The sequence below is a fragment of the Panthera tigris genome, chromosome F3 (genome assembly GCF_018350195.1).
Source record: "Panthera tigris isolate Pti1 chromosome F3, P.tigris_Pti1_mat1.1, whole genome shotgun sequence".
In the NCBI taxonomy this organism is placed as follows: domain Eukaryota; kingdom Metazoa; phylum Chordata; class Mammalia; order Carnivora; family Felidae; genus Panthera; species Panthera tigris.
The window spans coordinates 1,269,899-1,293,461 of NC_056678.1; the positions used below are offsets into that span (position 1 = coordinate 1,269,899).

The 23,563-nt window shown below is 53.4% G+C and overlaps 1 protein-coding gene across 3 annotated transcripts in view; it reads right to left on the bottom strand.

Annotated features, from left to right (window-relative positions):
* Nucleotides 1-9,682, bottom strand: part of TP53BP2 (tumor protein p53 binding protein 2) — a 53,165-nt gene extending 43,483 nt beyond the window's left edge. For 2 of the 3 annotated variants that reach the window (XM_042976866.1, XM_042976864.1), the window contains exon 1: nt 9,471-9,682. In XM_042976866.1, coding sequence (XP_042832800.1) covers nt 9,471-9,497 — 27 coding nt within the window. In that variant the 5' untranslated portion in view covers nt 9,498-9,682. The remainder of the gene's footprint in view (nt 1-9,470) is intronic. The other variant, XM_042976865.1, reaches the window with a different exon arrangement.
* Between the last annotated feature and the right edge of the window lie 13,881 nt (nt 9,683-23,563).

A 23,563-nucleotide genomic window follows, 5' to 3' on the forward strand; every position in this document is an offset into this window, starting at 1 on the left:
CTAAGATTCTCTCTCTCTCCCCCTCCCCCTCTACCCCTTCCCCATTTGTGGTCTCTAAAGTTAAAAACAAAAATGATAAAGAAGGAAAATCTGTTCCCTCCTTTTCAACCGTGCCCGACGCCAGACTTAGACTTCAAACCCCAAGTACACTCGCTCCAGGCCGCTCTGTACTCACCATCCGTCATAAACAACAAATAAAGTAAGAGGACTAAACTCTGAACTGCGTCATTCCGCACCTGCAACCCCTCCTTCCCTGCCGCTGCCAATGCTCTCCTCTAAACTGGGCACCGCAGCCACTGCACGTAAAGGCACTTCCTCGTCCTGTTCTTTGCTCTTCCGCACCGAGCACACGATCTTCCTGATCCACCAGGACACCGGGAGCACGAGCAACCCACTGCTTCCAGTTCTCCCCCCAGCGCCTCCGACTCTGTCCTCCGAGACGTCAGCTCTGGGAACCCTGAGGAAGCTCAAAGCCAAGCCAACGATGGACATATACGAAGCGGGCGAGAACTAGCGTCCCCAAGGACAATCGCCGGAACGATGTGCACCAAGTCCCCACAAGAGTCCAGCACGCTCCGGGTGCCAAAACGCACAGGTGTACGCAGGGCCGACAGGCGGACGCACGGGAGAACCGCCCGCGGGGTGCGCACAGCGTCCTGGGACAGAGACAGGCCACCCTGTCACCGTGCCGCTGAACTGGAACCGACAGGAGTGAGCCGAGCAGGAAGAGGAACATCCGGGCAGAGACAGCACACAAGCACAGCGGCGTGCGGTGACGACTGCACTCCGGGGCTGCTGGGCCGTGCAGGCAGAGTGAGGTTGGACGGACAGGCAGGGACGGGTCACCGCTCGGCCCGTGAGGCACAGGCATGCTGCGGACGCCCCGGCGCACGGGCCTCATCTCACACGCGCACACAGCTACAGCACGGTCACGGTCACGGGGAGCAGAGCGTCATGGGCAGAAACGTACGACGGCGTATGCCTGCTGTGACAAGAGGAACGCTGGCCTCGGCCCTGCCCACGGTCCTCACGCAGACCCCCCGGGGAGCACACCCCAGGTGTGAGCGGATCTTAGGAGGACAACACAATTCCGAAGGCAGGCCAGCGAGCGGCGGCACGACCGACACGGCCTTGTTCGGTGTTCTGACTCTACCACTTCCTCTGCGAGGCCTGACACCCTGGAACGAAGTGTCCGGATGACACCAAAGGGCCGAAACCCACTGGGCTGGATGACGGACACTCCGTCTCTGCAGAGGGAGCTTCTCCCATATGCCGTAACAGAAATCAGTCTTGGAGCATGCTGGAGAAGGAAGACGCAGACTTCGGTTCAGGAAAAACCACACGGAGGAAGTGCGTGGAACAGACTAAAGGGGCAGAGAGCAGGGCGGGGACGAAGATGGCAAGGAGAGGGCCTAGGCAGCGGAGTGACAGCGCAGGAGAGGGCCCATGACACAGGTGGCGCGGCGGGGGGGGGGGGGGGGGGGGGGGGGGGGAGGGGCGGATGGAAAAGCAGAAGGGGCGCCTGGGTGCCTCAGTCAGTTAGGCATCCAACTTCAGCGAGTTGAGGAGTTCGAGCCCTGCACTGCACTCTGTGCTGACAGCTCTGACCCTGGAGCCTGCTTCGGATTCTGTCTCTCCCTCTCTCTGCCCCTCCCCTGCTCACGCTGCCTCTCTCTCTCTCTCAAAAATAAACATTAAAAAACAGGAAAAGCAGAAAGAACTGGCCACAACACCCAGGTCTCCAGCTGCTGAGAGCAGCAAGCCACAGGTACTGGGGAAAGACTTTTCTGCCTTTAAAATGAAAGTGACCCAAAATAGTGCCCCTTTTCTGGAAATCAGCAAGTTACTAACAATTACCCACGTATCACAAACCCTCCACATCTTGCTGTGGTTCAGAGAAGCAATGGCAGGACACCCTGTAGAACTACGACAACTCGGACTGTAATCTCCCAGATGTCAGGCTACACGTATCTCTGGCAATAAAACGAAGCATCTTGGAATTAAAAACAACTGGTAAAGGAACTTTTAGGTGAAACCATCAGAAGCCATCCAGGTGGTGTGGTCCCGTGGTCAAACGTTTTCAAGGTTAGGGCTTCCTCAGGAAACCGGATTGGCCCCGCTCGGTTTCACAGAACCACAGAGACGTAGGCTCGTCTTGAGCTCTTTAGAACTTTCTTCTTCTACGAAGTCTGGTTTCCCCTCGGTCCCGCAGGGAGGAGCCTGTGGGTTCGGAGAGGTCTCCCCTTACTACATCCGGCCCTGTTCCCCACCCCAGGCAGGCCGTCCTGTCTCCACTCTCACCCTGACACTTCTCCGCATCTGTACCACCCGAGCAAGTTATTCAAGCAGGTGACAAGATGTGTCAATTGAGTGTTGTGAAGATTAATACAGAGAAACATCCCTAAAGCGGATTCTGGATGCAGAAGGGGAGCCTGGAAGGGGGAGCTGTACCGCTCAAGGTCAATCACAGGAAGAACTGTCAATTACAGACCCAACAGGAAAGCATCCTGAATTCCAGGCCCCATGGGGAAGATGTGTGGGCATCCCCCCGCCCCCCCACAGCTCAGCCACTGAGAAACCACCATCACCCTCAACCCCACTGCTTCTCCAGTGGACTTTGGTTCAAAACAACCCCTCCCAACTTCCTTTTTGTCCATAAAATAACGTTCCTCTCCTCTTTGTTGGACCTGCCTATGGTTGTCCCAAAGCCAGCCTGTCCCCAACCTGCAATTCTGTTGTTATTTCCAAATAAACACATTCCTGCCAGTTTTACCTAAGGTTGACAAGTTCCCGCCCAGTTCACACTATGCGCTGGGCCCTTGGGGTGACAAGGTGTGGCTCTTCCCCATTCCAGGCAGCTGTCCATGGACCTTCCACCCCCCACTCCTCCCCTTCCCCCCTCCCCGCACCTCCACAACCTACTCTCCACACAGCAGCGCAGGGGTCTGTGCTCATCGAGGAGATGCCGGCCCCTCCCTGCTGTCCCCCCTCAGGGGCACTGCATTCCCTGCAGGCCACTCGGCCTATGCACGCGGCCCACAGTTCTGACTAGGTGACAGGCTCCATAGGCCTGCGGTTCTGACTAGGTGACAGGTTCCACTCCGTCTCAGCAGGCCCGGCCCAACCCGCGTCCAGTCTAGAGTGACCATCCCGGCCACCTTATCCTGCTGAAATCCCAGCCTCACCTTCTCTTCCGTATTTTCCACCCCGAAACTAGCTCAGGGAAGGGGAGCTCCCAGCAAGTGGGGTACCCTTTCCTGCACCCACCAGTGCCCCACACACACAGCAGACGGTTACTAAGTATTTTCTCACCAGGAGCTGGCCCAGAGTGGCCATCCAAATACAACCAATGGGTAAATGGGGAAGAATGAAGCACCATGATTTAAGGGGATTCCATCTAAATTCAGTCCCTTGTTTACTTCCGATAAACTCACATCACCGGGCTGAATCGCTCTTCCTTGCTCACTCGGCACCCATCTCGGCTTCCTGGTGACACCGTGCCGGGCAGGTCACTGCTGTGCCACCCGGGACCCTTCTCTCGCAGGCGCTGGGAGGTCCCCGTCCCTCCGCCTGCCACTCCCGACCCTTCCTTCCTTCCCCGCATCATCGGCATCATCGCCTTGGAGCCCTGTCTACAGAACCCTGAAGAGAAAGTGACCCCCATGGTCGCACAGAAACCAGACAGGATTGCCAGCCTACACCAGCGGGCACTGTGCAGTCTCAGGAGAGGCTGCTTCCCGTCCCGGGGGAAAAAGCAGGAGCCCAGGACACACGTCACTCAGGAAGTGTCCTCTCCGCTGCTGTCCCACCCAGCTCCGACTGGAGAGCACTTTAAACTGGAATCCTGCAACAATTCATGCATTATGGTTTTCTACTGCTTTTCTCAACTTGCATCTTACACGCTTTTATTTGAAATGTTGGAAACTTAAAGTAGTACTAAGTTAAAAACCTGTTTCTAGAGAAACCAGTGAGGTAGGCATTTCAGAAGTAAAAGTTCAGTATTTACTGGCTCAATAAATATTTTCAACGAATGTCTAGTCCTATTAGCATCCCAATAAATCACTCGATTTTGGATATATTTTATGTAGAAAAAAATCAAAATGACCACAAGTTGTGGGAAGCTACTTTTCCTACAGATGATCTATGTTTACAATTTGCGTTTCTCCGCTGAAATAACTTTCTTTTGCTGAGACCTTACACAGAAAGTTTTTGGAGTTATGCCTCCGTGTGGCCCAGTACTTCTGCGGGGATCCCCTCCTGACCACAACCTCTCCTTGGCTCTCCCCAACAGAATGTAAAATTTTAATGTCTCACTCGGCACTCCAAAGTAAGTAAATATTTCAGAAACTATCACCTGTGTTTTCTTTTCTCAATTACAACTCATTAAAGAAAAATGCTCTCTTCAGTCCATAGCACACCATCAAAAAGCAAGTATTTAAATAATGTTTGACTTGACTAAGTGGCATGAGCTGAAAAGAACACTCTGGATTCCTAAACTCTCTCTCCCACTCTCCTTATCCTTTGATAACGTAGTGGGAGTTGGTGAGAGGTTCACAGCCCAGGATGGCACCCCCCCACCGGCAGGGCCGAGGATGCGTGAGGTCGGCTTTGGACAGACTCAGGGAACGCCTGCCACACACCCTGACAGGTCACCGGACGATAAAAGTCTCGGCATTCCTTACAGGCTTCAGAAGAGAGAGATCGTGTTTTACTGCTGCTACTTTCTACCTTTGGGGGACGGTGACACAAAGAGGGAGAGAAAACAGCTCTTCCTGGAAGCAGTGCATGACTAAATGACCCTCTGTTTTTGGGTCCTGCAGATAAATGTCCCTTCTAGATAAATAAATTCTCTGCAGCTGTTAAAATACAAGCAGGTGTATGCTCGTGCTCAGTTTCTTTTTAAAGTCTAAAACGTTCCCCTGAAACATAAAAATACAAAAAAAAAAATTTTAATGCTTTTGAGCTTTTAATTAATACAGCAGAAGTCATAAGGCAACAAATCTCACTATAGCACATAAAATGTGAGGCTTTTGCCACATTTTTTAAAACAGAGGATGTGTTTAAGAGCCTTTGAGAATTACAATCCTATAAAGACAGAGAACCTACCTTAAACTTTACTCTGGAATAAAACCTAAGCTTGCTTACTCAACAACAAGAAATTCTTTCACCACAAGGTATAATCATATACAACGTTCTAATGCTAGAACTTGAAACCTTTCTAATCTCAACACCTAATTTCAGTTTGGAAATATGTGCAAATAAGACTTTTTTTACATGAAAATAATACAAGCATTTGAGCAGAAGTCATGCCTTTGGTCTGTGAGGTGCCCCAGGTGCAGTCTCCTATAGAAATACAGAAATCCTACTGAGCAGGTGTCAGACTCCTAAAGGAGATACTGTAAGAACCCATTTTTTTTTTAACTCTGAAGTTGGCTCACTTTTTTTTTTTTTTAATTTACCTTGAGAGAGAGAAAGAGAAAATCCCAAGCAGGTTCCACAATGTCAGCATAGAGCCCCATGCAGAGCTGGATCCCACGAACCGCGTGTGATCACGACCTGAACTGAAATCATGAGTTGGACGCTTAACCAACTGAGCCGCCCAGGTGCCCCATGCCCATTTTTTTTTTTTTTGCTAGACTCCCCAAACCAGAAGCTCAGACCATCAGATATTATCTTACAGCAGCATCATGGAACAACTAGAAATAATGAGGACACCTCTGCAGCACTGGAAGGTAAAATGTCACAAATTTAAAACTTAAATCATCATCAGGGCGCCTGGGTAGCTTTCAGTGAAGCCTCCGACTCTTGATGTCCGCTCAAGTCACGATCTCGGTTCAGGAGTTTGAGTCCCGCATAGGGCTCTGTGCTGACAGCGTGGAGCCTACTCGGGATTTTCACTCCCTCTCTCTGCCCCTCCCCGACTCACACCCGTACACCTGTGCGCGCTCTCTCTCTCTCAAAATAAATAAATAAACTTAAAAAAAAAAAAAGACTTAAACCATGATCAGGTCAATTGAGCTTTTTAAAATAAGCAATCATTTTCTTGAAAACATTATCTGCAGCAGGGCTGTATGATGAGATTTGTTCAAAGAGAACACCAAATAGTTGGAAAACACATTTTCCAAGTCATTAGGGGTAAACAGGCCATCACTATTTGGTTTTAAAGCATTAACGGGAACGTGAAGCTGCAAATACATCACTCAAGGGTGAAGTTCTTCTCTGTGCTACCTTGTCAGACTGCCCTGCCCACACAGTGGCCACCAGGCACATCAGCTATCTAGATATATTTAAACTAAATAATCTTTTTAAAATTTCAGTCCCATTAGTCGCATGCCAAGTGCTGAAGCTGCAGGTGGCTGGTGGCCCCCATGCTGGCCACAGGGACACGGGACATCCATGCCCGAGAGAGGATATCTACCAGAGACACATTCGAGTCCTCCGGCCCTCCATGTGGTTCTGCAGAATACTGTGTGCGGTTCTGTGTGTAGTTTTGGTTTTTGCTCTTTTTTTTTTTTTAATTTTTTTTTTAAATATTTATTTATTTTTCAGACAGAGAGAGACAGAGCATGAATGGGGGAGGGTCAGAGAGAGGGAGACACAGAATCTGAAACAGGCTCCAGGCTCTGAGCTGTCAGCACAGTGCCCGACGCGGGGCTCGAACTCACGGACCGCGAGATCATGACCTGAGCCGAAGTCGGCCCCTAAACCGACGGAGCCACCCAGGCGCCCCGGTTTTTGCTCTTTTTAATCTACCATTTTGGTAGCAGGTACAAATGTTTATCAAGTCATATCTGAATGCTTTCAGAGTTAGCTAACCTCTCTCATAGAAATATTTCTGAATATATGCTTTCTTTGAATGTAATGCTTTCCAAAATGAAAGTATAAAAAAGATATCCGATACAATTTTAAATAGCTGAGAAATTTTGCTTTTAAATTATCTTTATCTGATAACCAAATACAACGACGATGGCTCACTTAAAAAAAGTGACATTCAACCTGCGAACAATTCGTTCTTCAATGAGGGAAAATAAAGTGTCAAGGATGAAACATTAATCCGTTTCTTCTTACCAAGTTGTAGAAATTATCAGAGAATCAGAGACACTGTGGTGGGTATCTGGAAATGAGTGTTAATGATCTCGCCTGCTCTGCTGTACCCTATCATTACCCCTACCCTCTCAGCGTTTGCCTACTTATTTTTAGTTAGCCTACTAAAATGCACCTTCCCCTTCTGGTTTTGCGTCCAATTATCGCTTCATGTCCCACATGAAAGTCACTTGATTCTCTACCATTTGGTGAGAAAATACACAAACACATTTATCTGTACACTTTTAATATAACACTGTCTAAGTAGCCAGCTGTTATTTTCAGAATGTCTTTAAAGGCAATGCATGGAATGTGTTCTTAATGCCACAGAGCTACACACTTAAAAATGGTTAAAAGGGCAATTTTTGTTATGTACATTTAACCACAACCAAAAAAAGCACATCAAGACAACGGTCTACATCCTGCGCCGATCCATCTGTTCATATGAATCCCAACGCTTGTCCTAATAAATTGGGTTAAGATTTTTAATAACTGGTTAAGTGATAAAATGCAAAACTTCGCTCAATGCTAAAATTAAAATCCAAGTGCTGTATATTAAAAGCCAGAGAGGAGAAATATATTTAAGAAAATAGGCTCATTTTCAGGCACCCCAACTATTACAGGATAAAGACACAGAGAGAGTGGTGTTACTGAATGAACACCTGCTTCACGTGGTTACGTGACACACAGGCCACAAACGTCTGAGGTGGCCAGTCGTGCAAATCCTGCACGAGCTCTTATCTAGCACCTACCCCAAGCTGGGGCTTCAGAAACAGGGACCCCGCTCCTCACAACCACCCTGAGAGCTGGTGTTACCATCGTCCCCACTTTACAGATGGTGAGACCGGGAGACGAATCACTTTTCAAAACAAGAAGGTAGTTCTGGTCACAAAGGGGGCTGAGCAAACACCGAGGCTCTGGCTCCAGGCTGGTGTGCATGGATGGGAAGAACCGTACCAGCCTCCAGGGCCAGCAGCTCTTTACAAACTGGTCAGCCGGTGTCCGGCTGCGACAAGGGAAAGTCTCCTGTTTTGTTTTTAAGCAGGCTTCATGCCCAGCACGGGGCTCGAACTCACCACCCTAGATCAAGACCTGAGTTGAGATCAAGAGATGGAGGCGTACCCCACTGGGCCCCCCAGACGCCCCAAAACTCTCCCAAGTTTTAAAAAAGCCCAAAGGATACCGTGAAACCATCCTTAAGAAATCACCTGCAACAACCAGTACTGGTCTTGCTCCTTAATTTGTAGGAAAATTCAGAGACAACTGCAGAAGTCCCTTCCAAAGAAAGGAAAACGTAAATCCCAGGATACAAATTTTAATTGCAAATTCCTTCACCCTCCCCCATGGTCCATTCACATCACAAACCTGACTTCATAAGCCGGTACTAAACTAAAATAGGGTGCAGGACACCGCGCACACTCTAATTCCTTGAATCCTCGCGGGCCAAAACAGCATCCCAAAGCCGTCGAAAGTCAATTACCAAGCGCAATGAACTAAGTCGGCCGAGGCAGCGAAAAGTGAGGACCCAGGTGGGCAGCCGGGGCACAGAATTTTCTACTCTGCACCCGTAACTGCGAACGACCGAAACGCGCCGTCGCTCCGTTCCGCAGACGGTGGAAAGTTGCCCGCTCCTTTGTCTGAACACGGGAAGCCCTAGGAAAACACCGCGGACCGCAAAAGGACCCCTGGACCCTGGGAGAGGCGCGACCACAACCTCCTGGGGGTGGGGGTGGGGGTGGGGGGCGCGTGCACGAGCCCGCAGCCCAGCCCCCCCACCCAACCCGCGGGAGCCGAAGGGAAGCGCCTCGGCGCTCCTGCGTCAGCCCTGCGGCCGCCGGGGGCCTCCAGGGTCTGGGAGAGGGGGAGGGGCGGGATCAGGGAACCCGCCGGTTCGAGGCTCAGAGGAGGGGGAGCAAGGGGCGGGGGGCCTGGGGCTCGGGGGGTTCAGAAGCTCGAGGAGCCGGGGGCTGGGGGGGGGGGGTTGGGGGCCTCCGGGGGGGGGAGGGGGGGGCCTCCGGGGGGGGTGGGGGCCGAGGGCCGAACGCGCCGCGGGCACTCGGGTCTCCAGCGACCTGACGACCCCCCCAACCCCGCGCGGGCGCCCTCGCACACCAGGAGCGACAGGCAATCGGACCTCAGCAGGCTCCGCTTCACTCCCAACAAAAAGTTTTTAAAAAGACAAAGCACCCGACAGCCGGGGGCCCCAAGTCTCGACGCGCGAGACCCGCACGGGGTGAGGACGCAGGCGGACGCGCCAGGAAAGTTTGGGCGGTTGCGCGTCGGCGGCTCCCTGCCCGCAGGGGTCGGGGGGATGGGGGGGAGGGGGCGGGTGGGGGATGGGAGAGGGGGCCGCGGCCTGGGGACTAGCCGCCGGCCCGCGCGCTTACCGGCATCATGTTGGACCCGAACCGCATGGGAGCCGCGGCCCGAGCCGAGCGGGGCGCCCGGGTCTCGGGAGCGGGGGGCGGCGGCGCAGAGCGAGGCTCCCGGAAGGCGGCCGACCTGTTGCGAGGCGAGGCGGCCGCGGCGTCGGCGGTCGGCGCAGCCCTCCCCGCGGGCGGGGGCGCCACCGAGCCCAGGGCCCACCCCCCGCGGCCCCGACGCGGCTTTGTCTCCTCAGAGCCCACGACGGCCCGCGCTCCGCCCCCCGCGCCCAGCGCGCGCGCTCCCCCCGCCCCGCGCGCCCTCCGCCCCGCCCCCCGCGCGCCCTCCACGCTCCGCCCCCCGCGCTCCCCCGCCCCACCCACCTCCGCACGTCTTGTGAGGGCGGGGCGGGACCGGGCGCGGAGGACGCGCCTGCGCAAGAGCGGCGGGGTTCCGCGTCCCACCGCGGTGGCTCGCGGCTGCCCGCCTTCACCCTGGTCATCGCCCGTCGTCCAGTGTAGGACTCAGGTCTGCGTGGCTTTAGGTTAGACACGAATACACTTAAAAGTGACTCCCAGGGTGGAGCCTGCGTATTCTTATCGCAGTCACAATAAACAAGCCTCCAAAACGCCTAAAAGTGTGTGGAGCGACTTCGGAGGGGCCGCTTCTTTGCCGCTCACGCGGGTCGGGGACTCGGCTCGCTACCCCAGCCCCCGATGGCGGGCCGTGGGGGGCTGCAGGGCTCACGGATGCTCAGGTGGGGGCAGCCCCGGGGGAAGGCGCGATGTCCGGAAAGGTGGTGCAGTCCCGGTGGGGTCACCTCCTCGGGGGGCGCAGCCCGGAGTGGGGGATAGCGTAACCCCGGTGGGGGGGGGGGTCACGCTCCGTGGATAGGGGGCAGTCCCGGATTGGAGGGGGGGCGCAGCCCTGTGGGTGGGGGCACCTCCTGGGGGGCGCAACCCTGAGTGGGGGATGGTGCAGCCCCCAGGGGGGTGCCGTCCCGCTGGGGTCACCTCCTGGGGGGGGCGCAGCCCGGAGTGGGGGATGGCGTAACCCCGGTGCGGGGCGCTCCCGCGGAGCCCGGCCTCTTCCAAGAGCCTGAGAAGTGGGGTGCGGAGAGCACCTGCCGGCGCCTGGCCTCCAGGACCGCACACACCCCCCCCCCTCCCCCACGCCGTACACCTGGCGACCCCCCACAGGCCTCCACACCTGGCAGTAGTGAAGTGTGCTAATGCCATTAGAAAGCAGACTTCTCCAAACCCGAGGTTCATGGTCCTGAGTTCAGCAAAGAGACTCCACCGCGTGGTTCATTTCAGCACGAATTTATGAAACTTTGGCCACGTGTTCTGAGTGCAGATGTCCCGAGTGCCACCGACGCATCAAACAGAACTCGGATGGACGGGAAAACCAATAGCGAAGTAGATCAATAGCCAACGATTACATGAATTACCAGTTCGATTATAAGGACAGAATTAAGGGGGTCAGGGGAGGAGCCAGCAGCTGCGGTTTGACAGATGGTGACCAGGCAGGCCGCCTGAGCCACCTGAGCCCCACCTGAGCCACCTGAGCCTGGCAGTGGAGGGAAGGCTTCCGGGAGGAGGGACCGGCAAGCATGAAGGCCTCTCGAGGAGCCCACCTGGCTGTTCTGGGACAGCTGCGGGGACCACAGGGGGACAGCAGGGTGACCCAAGGGCCGCGGGCGTTCGCACCGGTGGGCCAGCCTGAGGGCTTTGGCCTCGCGCCCGCCCAAATGGAGAGATCTGGGGAGGTGTGGAGCAGATGACCTGACTCCTGTCTCCGAACCTGCGCAAAGCTCTTGGGAAGTGGCTGGGGCAGGACCCCCTGGCCGTGCTGAAGGGGGTCAGGTTGGGGTGTGTTTTGAAGGCCAGCCCCATAGAATTTCCTGACAGGTTAGACACGGAATATGAGAGAAAGAAGGCAGGGAGAAGTCCAAAGTGTTCATCTTGGGGGATGAAGCCCATGAGTGGGCATCACACCCTGAAGGCCAGCACGTTTGCGCACAGGGAGTCTTTTCTGGCAGCCCGCAGCTCATAAAGGGACCATTTAGCACTAAATAAAACACAAAAAAAACAACCTCCTATTACACTGGTTTTCGTTATTTTCTTGCACACAAAGAAATCTCAGAAACAGCCTAAGATACCAGGATCCACAGTCTTCTAGAAAGAGAATTCTGGGCGTTGGTCCCTAAACCTCCAGTCCTCAACAATGGAAAAGCTGTCTCTATCCCCCGGCAGCAGGTCACATGCTACAGTACCTTATATTTAGCACGAGCATGGACCGTCCTGACTTATTAATTAAATGACCAAAATGGAAATAGAAGCAAGGAAAGGAAATCTGTAATAAGATGGCGCGGTCCTACCACTGTCTGTTGTCACAAAAGCCCTTGCCAAGGGCGCAGAGGGAAGGACACAGGGGCGGGGCCAGCAGCTGGCACCTCGTCCCGAAACTCACTCTCACTCCCAGCGATGAGAACTCCCTGCTGCCTGTGTTGAGGGTTTGGTTTTGTTTGTTTGTTTTCCTTTTTTTGTTTTTTTTAATCATAGAAGCGTGAAACCAAATAAATCTTGTCTCTGCTTTCCTTTCATTCTCTCGAATGCCGTGCAGTTCGTGTCTGGCTCTCGGATGGGTTGCTTTGTCCCTTCCAAGTTTCACTTTGTTTACTCCCGCCCGCGCCTGCCTGCTCAGTCCGGGGCCTCTCCCCGCTTCTCCCCGCTCTGGGATTCCGTCCGCAGCCTCCAGAGATCAGCCCAGGCTGGGTGGTGTAGCACAAGCTCACCTCGCCCCCAGTGCGACTAATTACCTTCTGGGCCTGAGCGCCCAACACCCTCAGCAGGTCCAAGCCTTGCACTCACTGCTGCCCTGTCTCGGAAGGTGAGGGTCCTCCTTAGCCCCTGCAAGGCCAGCTCCCGGGCCTGGCACTCCTGGCCACCCTCCTGTGTCCTTCGAGACTTTCTTCCCACTGACATTCTTATGTCTGTATTTTGCGAGGCACTGGTCTGCACTCTAGAGATACAACGGCAAAGGGCACACACACTCTGACGTCATGAAGCTCGTGTTCTAGTGGGGAGCTAGACGGTAAGAGAAGGGGGGGGAAGCGACCGGTAAACCTGAGAGGACGTTATCTGTTTAAGACAGGGTGGTCAGAGAGGGCATCTGAGGACAAAGGAGGGGGGATTCAGACTTCAGGTGGTGGGAAGAGTAAGGGCAAAGGGCCTGAGGAGGGGTGTGCGGCGTCCTAAGCATCAAAAAGGTCAGCGGGGCTGGAGCCGAGCGACCGAGCAGGGGAGTTGTCAGATCAGAGGTGGAGAAAGCAGCCGGCCTGGACCACGTAACACCATTTAAGGTTCCACCAAATGCCCTCCCTCCTGAAGCGTCAGAGTCTCCATTTTTCCAGGTGCCTCACCTCCAGACTTAGTCCTGAAGTCCCCTCGAGACCACCATGATTCAAGAGTGAGATGGGGCCCAGGCTTCCGTCCGAAGCCTCCCGACATCTATCCATGTTTTTCCCTTGCCTTAAATACCTTCCCCCTTGCCGTACCTTGACTCATCTTTAAGTGCCTACCTAAACCGAAGGCCCTTCCTTCCCTGGAGGTCATGTTGGATGTTTCTCAAGCAGAATTAATCCAGATCTCATCATATTCCGTGGCCATTTATATATATGCATGGATATATGAATATGTACACGTGTATACAGTTTGCTTTTTTATTTATCATGGGACTTACCACATGATATAGAAAACATGATATAGAAAACAAGCCACCTGTCACCCCAAATTGACTCGATGGCAAAAACCATTTGCTATTCATTTATTTGTCTATCTTCAGCCCTAACATTGCGCTTAGGGCATAGTAGGTCATCAATAAATGTGGAATTGATGGTACCTAAATAGCACCATCGTAAGCTTACCTTCTCGCTTCTCTCTGCGGATTTGGTTCAGTTTTGTCCCCAGCTCCCGCAGGAGCCTGGGGAGGGTCTTCCTGGGTGTGTCGTCTCACCCGAGCGGTTGGCAACTTCTAGGCCAAATCTGGCCCCTCCGCCCGTGTTTGTATTGCCTGTGAGCAAAGATGGCTTCCACACTTTTCAACCGTCGGGGTCGCGGGGAGGAAGCAAAGAAAGGAGATGTTGTGACAAGCGAAAATCAGGTTCAAACTTCAGGGTCCTTAAGTAAAGTTTTATTGGAACACAGCCGCTCTTACCTGTTTCCATATCATCTACCGCGGCAGGCAGGACTGAGTAGTCGTGATGGCAGTTGCGTGGGCTGCAAAGCCTAAAATATGTACCATCTGGCTCCTTAAAGAGGAAGCCCCCCCCCCCACCCCTGCTCTAGCAGCAACAATGACCTTTTTAGCAGAAGTGGAAGGGTGTCACTGCCACAATTAACAGTCTTCAGTGAGGCAGGTGGGCCTGTGATGGGCAGGATAGAGGGTCGAAGGGCACTGGGGTCGTGCTCGGACGTTTATTATACTTTTCTGTCTTCTTGTGTTTGCTCTAACTTCTAGATAATACAATGTTTTTATTATCTGTTCAAGGGGGAGGGGCAGAGAGAGAGGGAGAGAGAGAATCCAAAGCAGGCTCCTGGCCCAGCATGGAGCCCGATGAGGGGCTCGAACTCACCAACAGTGAGATCACGACCTGAGCCGAAATCAAGAGTCAGACGCTCAAGCGACTGAGCCTCCCCGGCGCCCCAAGATAATACGATGTTTTCAAAACAGAAGAATGAAAGCCTTCAGTTGCTGTCCAGTGCTGTTGGGGCAGCATGCTGTTGACGTGGCCTCCGAGGCCCTGCCTGAGCTAGCTCGTGCCTGGCCTCCGAGAGTTAGGGTCCGCAGGACCAGCTGCGTTGTGCACCTCCCTGTGTTCCTGACAAAAGACTCAAGCTTGGTAACTTTGTAGGACACTCTCGGGGCTTCGAAGACATCTGTCTGTGCCATTGGCCGTCCCTTGATTTGTTTAAATAATTCCCTGCCTGACTGACGACTTATGGAGCAAGGAGCTCGCGACGTCTTACGCTCCGTTCAGTTCTCTCTCCAGCACCTCGCCTCCCCTTGTGCAGCTGGCCTGTCGGCCCCAGGCCTCCCCTGAAACAGCCAAGGTCACCAGGGACCCTCATCTCACGGGTGCAGTAAACACGTTCAGTCTCCGTCTTCCTTGGCCTTCCAGAAGCACGGAGATGTTGCCTGTCCCCTCCTCGCGATACACACTTTTCACTTGACTTTGGGACAGCGCTCCGGTGGTTTCTTCCTCCTCCCCTGACTGCTCCTTCTCTTTGTCTCTGAAGGGCGTTCTTCCTCACCAACCTTGACCTTGCCTCCCCATGGATTGAAGTTTTGTGTGTTCTTCCTGGAAGGTTTCTCTGGGCTCCAGAAATGCGCTGCCGAGCGCGACGTCCCAAACCGCGTACAGCCATGGAATGTGCCGGTGCAGCCGAGAAGCTAAGATCCTAACTTTTTACGTTCTAATGCCAGTGTGCTTAACATACAGCGTTAGATTAGTTTTAGGTGTAAACTGCTAATTTTAATTAGTTTAATGTACATGGCCCCGTGTGGGTCGTGACTACCATGCTAGACCGCGTAGGTACGGAATACGTCCACCGTCACAGAAAGTTGCACTGAACGGGCTGGGGACCCCGTCCAGTCATGTCCAGCTCCCGCTGGACGGTCCTCTTGGCCATCTCAAAGCATTGCAAGTGCGACTTGTCTAAAACCCAATCCATGGCCCCTCTCCGCAGTCCCGGGCTTCTACGGTATCTGCACGAGTGTTCATCCGTTTTCTCAGGCCAGACACGCCCAAGCCATGCTCGACGTTCTTGTCCTCGCCTCCGACACGCATTCTGGCCGCAAGCTCTGTCCACTCGCCGTGTCCCCAGGGACACCACCAACCGCCATCCTTCATGCTACCACGTGGGCTGGGGGACGGGCCGCTTCCAGCCCCTCCTTAACGCCTCGTCCAGGCCCTGAGTGTCTGTCCCCCCTCCCCAGACCCCTCCCACTCTGAGACCCAGCTACAGCATCTTTGCCCCCCTGTTGCCCCCAGTACAGGCTGCAGCATAGCCCCAAGGACCTCACCTGTCACCACTGCCTCTTCAGACTGGTTTGCATCACCAGTGTCATTCAGTTAATGTGTCTCTCCCACAGGACCGCCAACGGTAGAGCAGGGACGCATCCCTGTTTACTACTGGCTCTTCACTACCTAACACGGGGCCCAGGACACGCTAGTGCAGGGTTAGCGTGCGAACAAAAGAGTGGACGATGAATGATTTGGTCTGTCTGTAGCTCGTGTGGTCAAAGCCACCGCAGTAGTCAGCTTGCTTCCATAACGGAAAATCACGGACCAGGTGGCAGAAACTACAGGGACTTATTTTTTCACAGTTCTGGAGGCCAGGAAGTGTAAGACCAAGGTGCCCGCCAGCGGTGTTCCCAGTACGGGGGCCCCACCCCCCGTGACTCACATAAGCGTAATTATCTTCCAAAGGCCCCTCCTCCAAATGCCATCACGCTGTGGGTTAAGGCTTCAACACGTGAGTTTTGAGGGGACACAACTAGTCCATAGCAGCCAATGTTCTGGGGCGCCTGGGTGGCTCAGTCCCCTAAGCAGCCAATGTTTTGCACGTTTTCCCAATCCCATGGCCACAGGAGGTTTGGGTTGAAGGGGACAGAAGATCCACGGAACCGAGCCCACTGCTGGAACGCCACTTGCCCGTGGGGCAGCATCCGTGAAGAACTGTATCTATAATTCTAACAGGGCTTGAAAATAAAGAAAATCTCCTTGATGAGATACATTTCAGAAGGTTAAGTTGAGACTTCACGGTGGACGGGCAAGAGACGTCTAGCTCTAACGTGCAGACAATAGACGCTTCCACTGAGAAGGCGACACGAAGCCCGTGGCCATCTGCAGAGGCTGCCGTGGCCTCCATGGCCCCGGTGCAAAGGAACTTCTCACACAGTGAGAAGTGTGCATGCATTTCTTCCTGGTCTCTCTTAGAATATTGGAATACTGGCGGGGCACCGGGGTGGCTTCCGTCGGTTAGATGTCCGACTTCGGCTCAGGTCATGATTTTGTGGTTCAAGAGTTCAAGCCCTGCGTCGGGCTCTGTGCTGACAGCTCAGAGCCTGCAGCCTGCTTCGGATTCTGTGTCTCCCTCTCTCTCTGCCCCTCCCCTGCTCATGCTCTGTCTCTCTCTGTCTCTCAAAAATAAATAAACAGAAATAAAAATTTTTTTAAAATATGCTTCTTCTGGGGCCCCTGGCCAGCTCCATCAGGGAACCATGCGACGCTTAATCTCGGGGTCGTGAGTTTGAGACTCATATTGGGTGTGGAGATTACTTAAGGAAAGAAAGAAAACTTAAAAAAATATATGCTTTTATTTATCAAAAAAAAAATAAATTTACATACAGCTTTTCGGGTTAACTCAGTAGACACTACCGAATCTCTGATATCAGCCGAGACCTTCCTGGGGCGCATCTGTGTGGAATGAGGTCCGCTTACTGAGGCGAAGGCGTGACTTTAAGAACCCCGTGTGCTGGGAGTCTTTTCATCGCCACGGTAGCCGTGAGGCTGTGCTTTTATTATCCTCATTTTATGAATGAGGAAGCTGAGGCCCAGAGAGGTTAAGTGACTGGCCTGGAGTGTCCCAGCTGATGAGTGGCAGAAGCTGGGATTTGAGCCTAGAGTCTGTGTGTGTTGTTTTTTTTAATTTTTTTTTTACATTTATTCATTTTTGAAAGACAGAGAGAGACAGAGCACAAGCAGGGGTGGGACAGAGAGAGAGGGGGACACAGAATCCGAAGCAGGCAGATGAGGCTCTGAGCTGTCAGCACAAAGCCCGATGCGGGGCTCGGACTCATGAACCACAAGATCATGACCTGAGCCGAGGTCAGACACTCAACCGACTGAGCCACCCAGGCGCCCCTAGAGTCTGTGTTCTTAATCACTACGCCGCTGACCCTTCACTGCCCTGCTGCCCTTCACCCCTTCTGTACCTCCACTCAGGTGCACGTTTTCTCATATAATTTTCGCCAACTTTACAGGGATGTACGACATCCTGTATAGGATCGCACAGACAGAGAAGCTAAAGCTTTGAGGCGCGGACTCTCTGATCCACTCAGTAACTACTAAGAACCACACGTGCCAGGACAACCCTAGGCCCCGGGGAAATCGCGGTGAGACAGGCGGATGCCACCCTGCCCTGACCTCTGGATGCTCTCGCTCTCACCGAGGGTGACAGATGATAAACCAGTAAGTAGGACATGTGCTGGGAAGGAATTAAGACGACGCCGTCGAGAACACATGAGGTAAGTGTTTTAGAAATGGAGGTCCAGAAAGTTCCATCTGAAGGCATGGCATTTAAAGTGAGATCTGAATAAGGAACTGCCCTCAGCAGACTGGGATGAACGGGCCGGGCCGGGCCGGGCCGGGCAGAGGGAACAGCAAATGCTAAACCCTGGGGCAGAAGTGAGCCCAGCGCCCTGGGTGCAGAAAGCCCAGGGCGGCTGGCGGCTGGTGGAAGATGTCACCCCAGGTCGTGTAGCTGATATCCAGCAGAGCTGATGGTCGGATCCATGCCTGCCTGAGGCCACACTCTGCGCCTCAGCAAACTGCCCAAAGGAATGAGCACGACATTCCGTCTGCTGTCATGGCCTGCTGTGTTTTTAAGTTAACTTGGGCGGAACCCCAGGAGGGGAATTAAGAGTCAAAATAGAGGAAAGCCGCACGCGGAAGGGCTTCCCTCGGACAGGAGACACAAAGACAAACGAAGTGCCAGACCCGGCTTCGCGCCCCGGGCCTCACCCTCACCCCGTTATTCACCCCTGCACCCCGCCCTGGGCCTCACCCTCACCCTGTGACGCGCCCTCCACGCTCATCTTAGACGAAACCCCGTGTGGGCCGCAGGGGAGGCAGCTCGGATGCCTGAGGTCAGGAGTTCAGCTTGGCTTGAGGTCAACGGCCCCTCCAGGACCGCCTGGGGGCTCAGCCAGTTAAGCGTCTGACTTCCACTCAGGTCATGATCTCACGGGTTCGTGAGTTCGAGTCCTGCGTGGGGGTGGGGGGGACGCTGTCAGTGCAGAGCTCTCTTTGGATCCTCTGTCTCACTCTCTCTGCCCCTCCCCCCTCAAAAATAAAGAAACAAACAGACAGACAAAACAAAACCCGTCCAGCTCCTCGCAGGTGTGGGCAGAGAACTAGAGTCTGGAGGCAACTCCAGGAGAGTGGGGCGGGGCAGATGGCTCAGGAGTGACGTAGCGGGAGTGCACAGGGGAGGCAGGGGCCAGTGACACGGGCGTTGTCATGGGGTAGGAATCCTGAGGCGAGTGTCAGGGCAGACGGCGGGCAGGAGTCACAGACAAGGAGGGCAGCAACGCTCAGTGACAGAGGACAGCACGCACAGATCCCAGAGACACGTGTTGTGCCGATACGTCGCTGGGTCCGATGAGTCCACTGCAATCACATCAGCCTGGGTCTCACCGGGGCAGCCACCGTCCCAAAGAAAGTTCGCTTCTTCCCACAGGGCTGGGTGCCTTCTCTGGATTGAGGTATGCAGATGTCACAGTGCAGCTGGGGCAGGAAGGTGACGTCACTCCCCTGCTGAGAGCTGGCATAAAAGGAGGAGCTTGTCCAGGGTGTGATGTGTGTGACCCATGGCTGGTGGGCGGATGTGCCTGTCCACCCCCAGGTCTGCAGAGGCAGCTCTTGGTCAGTGAACGAGCCAGGAACCACATCCCTGCATGATGTCATTGGGAAAACCCCACTAATGATAAGTTCCGTGCCAGATCCTGAGAGGACGGCACGTTGCATCTTACTAAACCGTGCCAACACCCCTGTGAAATCGATGCAGTGATCGTCCCAGTTTGCAGACAGAGAGACGGGAACTCAGAGACGCGAGTATCTCGTGCAGGTGAGAAGCTGTCCCCGCTGTGCACACTTTACCCGTTTAATCAGCGCCGTTCAGGGCGTCGCACATCTTAAGCAGGAAGTTGTTTGGGTTTTGACAAATGCATAAACTCTCATAAACACCGGCAGGTCCACCACAGCCACATCCTACCCCCACACACCGGTCAGCCCAGCATCTGCCAACCACCGATCCACTTCCTATACTAACAGGCTCTAGTGTCAGAGACATGAAACCCAACAGCATGAACGCTGCTGTGTCTTCCATGTCTGCAAACTTCTTTTGCTCAGCGTGATGTTGCTGAAATTCACGTTCCTGCTTCTATCGGTGACACTTTCTTGCTGCCGAGCACCACTCGTTGTCCAAACCTTCCCCTCACAGACATCTGGCTTGTTCCCTGGCCCCACTCCTACCAACGAGCCCACTGTGACCATTCACGCGGTGAAGTCTTTTTCCGAGTATGGATTTTCATTCTCTTTGGTAAATATCTAGAAACAGAACTGCTGGGTCATTTGGTTCATGTCTGTTTACGTTTCTAAAAAATTGCCAAACCATTCTCCAAAGTGGTTATACCATTTCACGTTCCTGCCAGCCACGTACAGGAGCCCCAGGTGCTGCATACCTGGGAATGCCTGCATCGTCTCATGACTAATGAGGAGCTTCTTTTCGTGTGCTTTTGGGCCATTTGTATATTTTCTTTTGTGAAGCATCGAACCAAGTCTTCAGCCCATTTTAATTGTGTTGCTTGTCATATTACATTGGATTAAGAGGGAGCGTGAGCGGGGGTGGGGGGCGGTGCAGAGAGAGGGGGGACAGAGGACCTTAATGGCGTCTCTCAAAAAGTGAAATTCTAATGCAAAATTCAATTCATCACTTTTTTCTTTGTTTTGTGCTTTCTGTGCTTTTTGCTTAATGCAAGGTTTCAGAAGTTTTTCTTCCATATTTTTTATGTAAATTTTATGATTTTACCTTTTACATTTAAACCCACAAGCTATTTTGGGTTACTTTGTGTGTGTATTATGAAATAAGGTCATAAGCTTTTTTTTTTTCCCCGTATGGATCTCCGGTTTATTCTAGTGAAGTAGGCCATACTCTCCCCGTTTAATTATCTCTGCCCCTTTGTCAAAAATCAATTAACCACATACATGTGGGGTTACTTTTGAGCCGTCCATGCTGTCCCCTTGACCTCTATGTCCCACAGCATCCATGGCCCCCCACCGCCTCCTCTCCGGTCCCCTGCTCAGCCTTGGACTCAAGCCACACCAACAGCCTAAAACTCTGACCTCTGCCTCCCCAGCTCAGAGCCTGATGACACCAAGTCCAAAAGGAATCCCCAGACAGACTCAGGGCAAATGGGGCTGGCCTCACGAGCTTCTTTTTCCTCAGGGACCACAGCCCTGGACTGTGCGTTGTTAAAGTGTCTGAAATAGAAATACTTGTTTCTGGCAGGAAGGCAGCTCGGGTCCCGATCACTCGGCCAGAAGTACAAGACGTGAAATTCATGCTTCTGGCCAGAAGTGAGTGGGTCTCTTGGAGCGAGGGGAGGCCTGGGGGGGGGAACGCCTGAGCAGAGACAGCAACAACGGTAACTCTGTGGGTCCCCACAGGATCGCAATCACTTTTGCTGGTCGCTCGAGTGCACCCTTGGGGGGGGTTGATGCCCTAAAAACCCTCAAGAAGGGTTTCATCATCCCCTAGAAGCATGTGAGGACTGGAATCCGCTTATCTGGCTCTCTGTGTGGACACAAATGCACAGGTGTCCACTAACGAGCAGATTCTCCACCCCAGTTGAGGTCTACCAGAAGTCCCAGGCGCCCACGAGAGGGTTATAAGCCACAGTGTCCCTCGGCAGGGCCTCAACAGTCCCGGCAGGGACACATGCGCATCCGGGGGGAGCCTCTCTGGGGGGACTAACAGACTCGCTGAACCACATGACAGCCTGGCTGTTCCCCGGGGCGCAGGGGACCCAGAGCTGAGCCACACAGCTGCTCTCAGAAGCCACACGCACCGTGACTCCATCACCTCTAGGACGTGTGTCTTTGGAGAAGCAGCCTGTGATGCTGGGGACGTGGGCCGAATGTGACCAGTAGATGGGGCGGTCGGTCAGTCTGTGCCCCCAACACCGGCCGGGCCTCAGGACGGCCAGAGGCGTGCACAGATCCTGGTGGACGCGATCGGGTAACGCCAGCAACCTAAGTCAGGAATCTTCAGCCCGTCTGAGAATGTCTTTTTGAAAAGATAACAGGGCAATAAAAAATCGAGGGAATTTTCAACAAGCCTGACTTCACCGGCCAAAGCCTGCCTCTAAAATAAAGCCTATTTGGTGTTTAAGAACTTCAGTCTTTGAGGGGCGCCTGGGTGGCCCTCAGTCAGTTGGGCGGCCGACTTCAGCTCGGGTCATGATCTCATGGTCCGTGGGTTCGAGCCCCGCGTCTGGCTCTGCGCTGACAGCTCGGAGCCTGGAGCCTGCTTCGGATTCTGTGTCTCCCTCTCTCTCTGCCCCTCCCCTGCTTGCTCTCTGTCTCTCTGTCTCTCTCTCTCTCTCTGTCTCTCTCTCTCTCTCTCAAATAATAAACATTAAAAAAAAGGACTTCAGTCTCTGAAAAGTTATAAACCAGGGTGTCTAAAATCACAGACTTGGAGTCACACAGGACCCGGTGGGAAGCCGCATCGGCCACTTAAATAACCGTATGGCGTTGGACCGTTTGATTTCAGTCTCTGGAAACCTCAGTGTCCTCATCTGTAAAATGGCAAACGACACTTAGCTCTCAGGTTACGTACTGGTCATGACGCTACATGGACCTAATCCGGGCCCATGGGGCACCGCACCGGGACCCGGCAGCAAAGAGGCAGTTCAGGTGCGCCTCTTGGCGGTTTCTACGATGGCCCCAGGGACTAGCAGACTTATGCTCACAGTCCGGGTGCCTCCAGGGGCTGAAGGGCCCAGGGAACTACTTGCAGTTGTAAAAACGCTTTGCAAACGGTCTGATCGTACGAATAGTTCAGACTATAAGAAGTGGAATTAACAAGTTATAACTCAAAACGTTTGCAAAAATAAACTCTCATTGGATTAAAAATGACACATTCTCGTGTAATTGTGAACTCTGTACAGGGGCTGGATTTAAATTTTAACGTTATTGTTGGGGTGAGTCTGAGTAAAGTTTCTACCGTGGGTCAAAACACCTTCATCTGAGCCTCGTTCACAGTCACCGTACGTACAAGACGTGTCCCGTGGGCAACTTATGGCTATATTCCCGTCTTCTGAGTGTTTGAGTTTTTTTTAAGTTTATTTATTTATTTTGAGAGAGAGAGTGTGCGAGCAGGGGGGGAAGAGAGGGAGGGAGAGAGAGAGAATCCCAAGCAGGCTCCACGCTGTCAGCACAGAGTCTGACGCGGGGCTCGATCCCACAAACCGTGAGATCATGACCTGAGCCAAAACCAAGAGTCAGACGCTCAACCAACTGAGCCACCCAGGTGCCCCCTGGTGTGTGGTTTTTGTGGTGTGTTTTTTTTTTTTAATTTTTGAGACAGAGACAGAGCATGAGCAGGGGAGAGGCAGAGAGAGAGGGAGACACAGAATCGGAAGCAGGCTCCAGGCTCCGAGCTGTCAGCACAGAGCCAGATGCAGGGCTCGAACCCACGGACCATGAGATCACGACCTGAGCTGAAGTCAGAGGCCCAACCGACTGAGCCACCCAGGCGCCCCGCCCCTGGTGTTTTTTTAAAAAAAGGTCTTTCTACAGGAATCATTTCCCAGAAAAAAGGTCATATGCTCAACCAAACTGTCACTTAAGAGTAAGTGACTGGTCCCCTTCCCGTACGGGCCCGAAGTGAACTCTGAAAATGGATCGCTGTCCCCTGGACCCAGAAACCCCCACAAAATCATGCAGATCTAGAGGTTCCAATCTTCATGTCCACTTTAGGAACACACGTGAAACTGCCCGGGTGTGTGCGAGTCTCCGAAGGACGGCGTCCTAGGGCATAGCGCGTGCCCCTCGGTCGCCGTCCTGGAGTGTTGGCACTCACCTCCTCTCCCACGGGACTTCATTCCTGTCCTGGCTCTGCGCTTTTTCTTTAACATTTTAAGATGTGCCCTTTATGAGCCTTTCCGTACTTAAATCTAGTACAAAACCAAAATACATTGTGGCACAAAAGTACTCAGAGACGACGAGGAACCAGCACCGGGAAAGAGGAGCGGTGGGTCAGTG